Source organism: Vicia villosa, linkage group LG1, assembly GCF_029867415.1.
Source record: "Vicia villosa cultivar HV-30 ecotype Madison, WI linkage group LG1, Vvil1.0, whole genome shotgun sequence".
In the NCBI taxonomy this organism is placed as follows: Eukaryota; Viridiplantae; Streptophyta; class Magnoliopsida; order Fabales; family Fabaceae; genus Vicia; species Vicia villosa.
Window position 1 is genome coordinate 141,148,530 of NC_081180.1, and position 8,360 is coordinate 141,156,889.

The 8,360-nt window shown below is 38.8% G+C and overlaps 1 protein-coding gene across 1 annotated transcript; it reads left to right on the plus strand.

Moving 5' to 3' along the window:
* Positions 1-7,078: 7,078 nt before the first annotated feature.
* On the plus strand, positions 7,079-8,071 carry LOC131655832 (uncharacterized). Its single transcript, XM_058925639.1, has one exon. It carries the CDS (start codon positions 7,079-7,081, stop codon positions 8,069-8,071), a length of 993 nt encoding a protein of 330 aa, XP_058781622.1.
* Positions 8,072-8,360: the final 289 nt, after the last annotated feature.

Sequence of the window (8,360 nt, forward strand, 5' to 3'; positions counted from 1 at the left end):
ATTTATCTTCTGCATTGTTTGTTCAGTTATGAATGTTATGACTTTGTTTATAACATCAGGTTCAGAAGTGTTAGCTATTCCTGAATAGAACCATTGAAAAATTATAATCTGGTTATGTCTACTGAACATGTGTGATCCCAGATCTCATTGACTCTTTTCTAAGAGTAATCAACTAATGGGGGATCCTTCTATTCGGCTTGTGCTACATTAATAACAGATCAGATGTCTTGACATCGTGATTGACATCCGAGTCTGTCATACCAGAATTTTCACGTAGATGTTGGGACTTTCTCAAGAATTATTTTTTTAGGTTCTTTTATGAGTTTCACGCTAGAGGAACATTGTCTAAGGCTATATCTTCTACTTTCATCTCTTTGATTCCTAAGAATTCCAATCCTCTGGTTCTCCTAACCCGTTGACCTTGTATTGTTAAAGCTTGGTCCCTTTTTATTTTAAAATTGTTAAGTATTGTTAAAGCTTAATCCTTTTAAACTTGTTAAGTATTTTAAAGCTTAACCCTCTTTTAAAAAACTTGTGAGTATTTTAAAGCTCACACCCAAAAAGATTTTGGCCACTTTGGCCCCCTTTTATTTTGCTCTTAAAAGGAACTACAAAAGCTCTGACTTCCCTTTTCTTTAAAAGGGGTATGTAGGCCTGAGATGCAATGTCTTACCGAGCTCACTTTCAAAAACTTCTTTTCCCATCCCCACCCTCTATTTTAAACAAGTTTCACATAGGATTTTCAAAGGGTATGTAAAAACAAAAACAATAACATTTTCAAAGAGGTTCCCATGGAGTACCATGGATATGAGGGGTGCTTAAAACCTTCCCCTTGTATAACAAACCCCCTTACCCAAATCTCTGATAAGTTTATTAGTTTTGATTTTAAAAACTTCTATGGGTTTTATTCGCTCTTTCTCTCATTCCTTTTGGAAACAATAAAGCGCGGTGGTGACTCTGTTTAAAAAAATGAGCTAAGTCTTTCCCATGGCTTTAGTCTCACCCAATTCCACCGCTACAGACACCTTCTTTCTAAGTGAAACCCCTTGCAACTAACCTTGCCTTGTATCTTTTTGACGTCACTCCTTCGATTCCTTCCTTAACTTTGAAAGTCCCTTTACAGCTGACTAACCTTGCTCCAACAGGTTTCTTGATCAGTTCCCAAGTGTGATTATCATGAAGAGATTTCATCTCATCATCCATGGCCTTCATCCATTCAGTCTTATTTCAAATCCTCATAACTTCCTTAAAATCTCTAGATTTTTTGTCTAGAACCTCACTAGCAGAGATTAATGCATAAGCTATAAGATTTGCATACCCAAGTGTCTGAGGTGGCTTGATGACTCTTCTTGACCTATCTCTTACCAATAGGTAGTCATTGACAGTTTCCTCAACTTCCTCAGCATCTACTGCTTCTTCTTCGAATTCATCTAGAGTATGCAATTCAGCATCAACTTGCTCCACCTCAATAGGAATCTCTACCTGTTCCAGCTCTTTTGCACTTTGAGCATCATCATCATCAGTTTTCTTGAAAGCCATCTCCGCTTCATTGAAAAATACATCTTGACTGGTGATACACCTCCTGTGACCTGGCTCTAGGCACCATAGCCTATAAGATTTGACTCCTTCAGGGTATCCTATGAACATGCATTTTGGATCTCTAGGTTCGCCCTTGTCTTGCCTAATATGAACATAGGCTACGCAGCCAAATACTCTCAGTTTGTCGAGATCTGGTGGATGTCCCGACCAAACTTCTTCAGGTGTCTTCATATCTAACGTTATCGAAGGACATCTATTTATCAGATATGTTGCTGTCGAAACGGCCTCAGCCCAAAACACCTTCTTTAATCCAGCACTCGTCAACATGCATCTGACTCTCTCCAAAATAGTTCGATTAAACCTTTCAGCCAAACCATTTTACCATGGAGTACCTGTAGTAGTTCTGTGCCTTGCAATACCAGAGGAAGCACAAAAGATGTCAAATGCCTCATTGCAAAACTCAAGGCCATTATCGGTTCTCAACCTCTTGACCTTCCTGCAAGTTTGATTTTCGACTAGAGTCTTCCAACTTATGAAATTCTCAAAAGTTTCATCCTTAGTCTTCTGGATGAATACCCATAACTTCCTGGAATAATCATTAACTATGGATAGAAAATACCTTGCTCCTGAATGTGATGGACACCTTACAGGCCCCCAAAGATCAGCATGGATGTAATCAAGGGATCCATGTGTTCTTTGTTTGCCTTTGTTGAACTTCACTCTACAAGATTTTCCAAGTACACGGGGTTCACAAAACATCAACTTTTCGACTTTGTCTCCACCAAGAAGATTTTGTTTCCCTAATTCGACCAGACCCCTTTCACTGACATGGCCCAATCTCATGTGCCAGATTTTTGTCTTCGAAAACGGTTTTGTGGATGCAACATTCGTCGAACCACTTACAACTTCAGCCTCAAGGGTATAAAAGCCTTGTTTCCTCGCACCTCTCAAGACTTCTTTCAACCCTTTCATGATTCATAGGATACTTTTCTCTCCTTGGAAAACATATCCTTTCTTGTCGAATTCACCAAGAGAAAGCAAATTTCTCTTCAAATCAGGAACATACCTGACTTCAGTCAACAACCTTATTGATTCATCATGGAGCTTGAATCTCATAGATCCAACACCTGCAATCTTGTAAGCTTTGTTGTTTCCCAGCAGTATTGATCCACCATCTTGATCACACAATTCCTCGAACAAGTCTTTGTTTGTAGTTATGTGCCAAGTGCAACCTGAATCCATAATCCACTCTCTTCTCGAGTCACTGCTTGAAACCACAAGAACATCAGATGATTCGAAATCATCTTGAACAATGGTTGCATTGCCATTATCCTTACCTCCATGATCTTTCAGGCGTTTAGGGCATACCTTTCTTGTGTGACCCTCCTTCTTACAACGATAGCATCGAATACCAGATGCTTCGCCACTATAAGACTTCTGCTGACTTTTGTCTTTCTTCTTGTCGAACTTACCATCCTTTCGCAAGAATTTTCCTTTAACGGCCAAACCTTCACCAACAGTCGAAGGTTTATGCTCCTTTCGTTCCTTCAAGTCCTTAGAATACAAGGCTGATTGAACTTCTTCAAAGGTCAGGGACTCCCTTCCATACATGAGAATTTCTTTGAAGTGAGCATGTGATCGAGGCAAAGCGCACCATAGTAACAGCGTTTGATCTTCATTATCGATATTCACATCAATATTTTCAAGATCAAGAATCAGCTTGTTGAACATATCCAACTGCTCAGCCAACACTTTGTCTTCAATCATCTTGAATGAATACAAAGCTTGCTTCAAGTAGAGTCGATTTACCAGCGATTTGGTCATATACAAACTATCAAGTTTCACCCATAACCCTAATGTCGTCGTCTCCTTTGATACCTGCCGGAGAACCTTATCACCAAGGCTCAACAGAATTGCGCTGTGTGCTTTCTCGATCATAGTTGTCTTCTCCGTTGCAGTTAATTCAGCATTCATGACTGCCTCTCCCTTCAACGCTTCCAAGCAACACTACTGAACCAGTAGGACTTTCATCTTCAAGCGCCACAAACCGAAATCATTCACTCCGGTGAACTTTTCAATCTCATACTTTGTTGAAGGCATCTTCTCCATGCTCACCGCACCAATTTGTTGTGAATTCATTGTCAAGAACAAAGTATAAAACAAGAAAAGAATAAAGAACAAGGAAGAAGAAGAACACAAGAATTTGTTATAACTGCTATTCTTTTACTTTCTCTTCGAAAACAAGATTACAAGTTTATAAGAATAACACATAACTTCTCTCACTCTAAATTAGGATTTGTTGTGTGCAATGATGAGAGACTAGTATGCTATTTATAATAAAACTTAACATACTAACTAATAGGCTTTTTCCACAAGGACCATTGCACAAGCCAATTTAGTAAACAAGTTAACTTAACAAATTAGGATTTAAACACTAACCCTAATTTAACATGCTAACAACCCTAGCATCTTCGACACCAGCATGTGAACAACCTTCGACTTCATGCTTAATCTTGTCGAGTCAAGAAGCTATCATTAATCTTGTCGAGTCAAGAAGCTATCATTAATCTTGTCGAGTCAAGAAGCTATCATTCGACCATACTAGAGTTCGATTCAATATCTCACAAATATTAAACTATTATTATAATTATTATTATTATAATTATTATTATTAATTATAATAATAAACTAAAAATATAAAAATGATCTACTAAAAGTCAATCATCAAACAACTTGGCTAAAATCACTTACGACAATTCATTCCGTAAGACTAGTACAAGCTTATGCAAAATGTGATATCTCCAATAGATCAATAATTCTAAAGTAAAATGCTGTTTTATATCATTCATTATTATATTATTATTTTGCATTGTTTATACAAATGTGATATATTGTATAACTTTTTCATAACTATGTTATAGTTGACTACATCGCACAACAGTTTTAAGGTGCGTATTTTTCCTTTTTTTGTGTAGTTTTAATTAGAGTTTATACTATTTCCAGTTAGAGACTTAGAGACTTGGCAAGTAGCGAGTTATCTAAAGGCATGGTAAAGAAACAACTAAAGAAAACCAAATACGGAATGAAATATGGACAGGAGAATGCATTGCTGCAAGAAAATTTGTTCAGAACAATGAATGGTAAAGAATGGTCTAGAATAAGTTGAATTGTTCTAAAGTATTTTTTAAATATTTTTTCATACAATTATCAACCTGATTGTACAAGGAAAAAAAGAAAAGAGAGACATTATCTAAATTATACAAGGAAACTTTTCCCTTAAACTAATTTTATCTAACGATCTCAATACAGTGAAAAAAACAAGATTCTCTCTTTAGGAACTTTTTCCTCTGACCTCTCTCTAAAAGGGGGTTAGGGATTTAGTCGTTCTCCATGAACGAGAACCATTCGAAAGCGCAAGAAGAAGGATGGAAGCAGGTTTCGCACAGAAGAAGAAAGGGGAGGGAGACTCAGCAGTGGGACTCGTTCCCGTTTGGAGGAAGAAACCGCAATCGTTCAGATCAGAGTTTGGAGTTGACATCCTTTTACGTTTCGGAGTTTCCTGAGGCTTCATCAGCAAAGGACCTGTTCAAGTTGTTTGGGTGTGTTGGAAATGTTGTGGAGGTTTCATTAGCACCATGGAGAAACAAATTTGGTAAACGTTACGGATTCGCGCGTTTTATCGAAGTGGAAAATGGCAGAAGATTGGGTGTTCGATTAGACAACATTGTGGTAGAGGGGAAGAAACTCCATGTGAATCTTCCACGTTTTCAGAGGGATGAGAATGTTTGAAGAGTGAAAGGGGGCGTTTTGCAGGTCAGGCTGCAGAAGAGATATTTCTTCGCTGAGCAGAGAAAAGGCAATATTAAGGGATGGATGGAGGTGAAGAACGATGGGAGATATTATGCTAACGTGTTAAGGGACAACAATGTCGAGCCCGGCATCGGGGGCGATAAGGAGGATATTCTTTTCAGTTTCAGTTTGTGTGCTGAACGAAAACAGAAACTTTCCAAGGCTTTTATAGGCACAACTGTGATTCCTGGTTCAGCTTACAACATTCAAACACACTTGGAGATGGAGGGAATTTATGCTATTAAAATCACTCCTCTGGGGGGGTAATTTGTGCTTGATGGAAGAGTTGGAAGAGGGTTACATTCAGGATTTCATTGGAGAGGAGGAAACGTGGTGGAGGACGTGGTTTTGCGATGTCAAGAAATGGGAAGAAGGGATAGTGGATGAGTATCGGGATGTTTGGCTTAGCGTGTACGGGGTTCCGTCTCATGTGTCGCAGCCTGAATTTTTTGTTGAATTGGCAGGAAAGTGGGGAACCTTTAAATGTATGGATGATAACACTGTTAAGGGCCAGGCTTTAGATGTGGTTCGGATTATGGTGAAGGTACCATTGACATTCAAAGCTCCAAATTCAGTGTTTGTGCGCATTGACGGTAAGAAGTTCACACTCACGCTGAGGGAGGATGCTCTAGGCCAGATTCGTATCGGTGCAGGTACAGGTACGTCTAATGCCATTTCTTCTTCTTCATCTGATTCTGCTAAATTAGATAATGGAAATTTGCTGGTAGGTGAAGATGATTATAGGTTAGTAGGGTCTGAAGATAGTATAGAACAGTTTTCTATTAGTTCTGCCAATGTGAATGTTTGTAGGAACAATAGCGTTTCTTTAGTCGGAATTAACACGGCTCCTAAAGAAAAGGTTGGAAAAACAGGGTCTTATGCGGCAGGCAGTGCATGTGGTGATTTTTTTATTTCTAATTCTGTTGTTAACAAAGGGGAGGAAGGAAAGTTCGACAACGCAGTTGTACGGGCGCGCGATTTTAGGTTGTTGGGAGGGAGCAACTCAACCGATTCTTTGAAGGATGTGGGGGTGGGGCAAAAGCAAAGGAATCCATTATGCTGTCTCGATTCGGTTTCGGATACGTCGAGGGTGGTTTGTTCTTTGAATTTGAAGGGGGCTGAAGGTGGGGTAAAAAAAAGTGAAATGGAGGCAGATTAATGTTATGGGAGGTGCAGGTAAAAAAAGTGGGAGATTTTCAAATGGGAGTAATAATATGGTGAAGTATAGTAAAAGAGGAAGGAGTATTTTTCAAGTTAACAAGGATGGTGATGAGATTAAAAAAGGGAAATTGGGGAGGAGTGATGATAGGAATTCGGATAATCAAAATAGTAGAAGTGTGTCGGTGTGTTATGGTGATCAAAAGGAGGAGTCCGATATTGGTAGGAACAATACGAGACAATGGGAGCATTTGGATAAGGATATAGGGGACAAACTTTGGTCCGCTATTGTTGCTTTGGGAGTGGTCGATGCGGAAGGTAAAAGCAAACTAGTTAGTAGGATTGATGACTTAGAAAAAGGGGAAAGAAATGGCGGAGTTGTTAGGAGGGAGATGAATATGATGAAGCGATGATTATTGGATCTTTGAACATAAGAGGGGGAGTGAATGAACTCAAGAGACGGAGGGTTAGTACGTTGATTTCAAGGGGCAAAGCGGACATTTTCATGATTCAAGAAACCAAAATTACTAATATGAATGACATGGTGGCCAAGAGTTTTTGGAACACATCGGAGGTGGGATTTTCCTTTTCAAATTCGTGTGGTAGATCGGGAGGAATGATTACTCTTTGGAACATTGACAATGTGGAGGTTGTGAATAGTTTTAAAGGAGGGGGCTTTTTGGGTATTAAGGCTTGTTGGAATGATAATTTTTATTATGTTATAAATGTGTACTCGTCTTGTGATTTGAGTAAAAAGATAGCTCTTTGGAACGATTTGTTGGCTTTGAAGGAGGTTTTTAAGGATGGAGAATGGATCATAGGGGGAGATTTTAATGCGATAAAAAATGATAGAGAAAGGAAGGGGAGGTCGATGGTGGTCAATAAAAAAGAGGTGGAATTGTTTGCGGATTTTATCTTCAATAGTAACTTGGTGGACATTCCTTGTAAAGGGAGAAATTTTTCTTGGTTTAGTGGATATGGGAAATCGACGAGTAGAATCGATCGCTTTCTTTTATCAAATATGGTGGTGAGTAAATGGGACATGATCGGCCAACTTATTGGAGATAGGGATATTTCGGACCATTGCCCAATTTGGATTATGAAATATGCGTCTAATTGGGGTCCAAAACCTTTTAGATTCAAAAACGAATGGTTCTCGTTCAATTCTTTTGTTCCTTTTATGGAAAAAGAGTGGAAAGGATTGAAGGTAGAAGGAAGAGGGGATTTTGTTTTGAAAGAGAAGCTTAGACTTTTAAAGGATAAACTCAAAAAGTGGAATATCGAGGTGTTCGGGAGGATAGAGTTAGACATGGAAGAAGGGGTGCGTGTTATGAATTTAGCGGATGAGAGATTGGCAACATTTTCTTCTTCTTTCGATGAGGTTCTTGATATGAGGAGGGAAGCTTGTAGTAAATTTTGGAGGAATTTGAGAATCAAAGAAAATATGCTTATTCAAAAATCTAGATCGACTTGGATGAAAAAGGGTGATGCGAATAATGGGTTTTTTCATAAAGTAATGAATTAAAGAAGAAAAGTTAATCATTTAGGCCCGATTCTTCACTTGGGTAAGATGGTAGAAGGGGTGGAGGATGTTAAAGATGTGGTTTTCAATCATTTCGAGAGTAAATTATTGGAACCGGAGGAGTATAGGCCGTTGTTGGATGGTATTTCTTTCAAAGGTATTAGTAGGGAGGTGGGGATGGAGATTGAGAAACCTTTTCTTTAGGAGGAAATTAAAAAGGCGGTGTGGGATTATGGTGGGACTAAGAGTCCGGGGCCGGACGGGTATTCCTTTCTTTTTATTAAGAAATGTT

Excerpts from the sequence above, each read along its gene's own strand:
- LOC131655832 (XM_058925639.1), top strand. The coding sequence starts at position 7,079 with ATGAATGACATGGTGGCCAAGAGTTTTTGGAACACATCGGAGGTGGGA.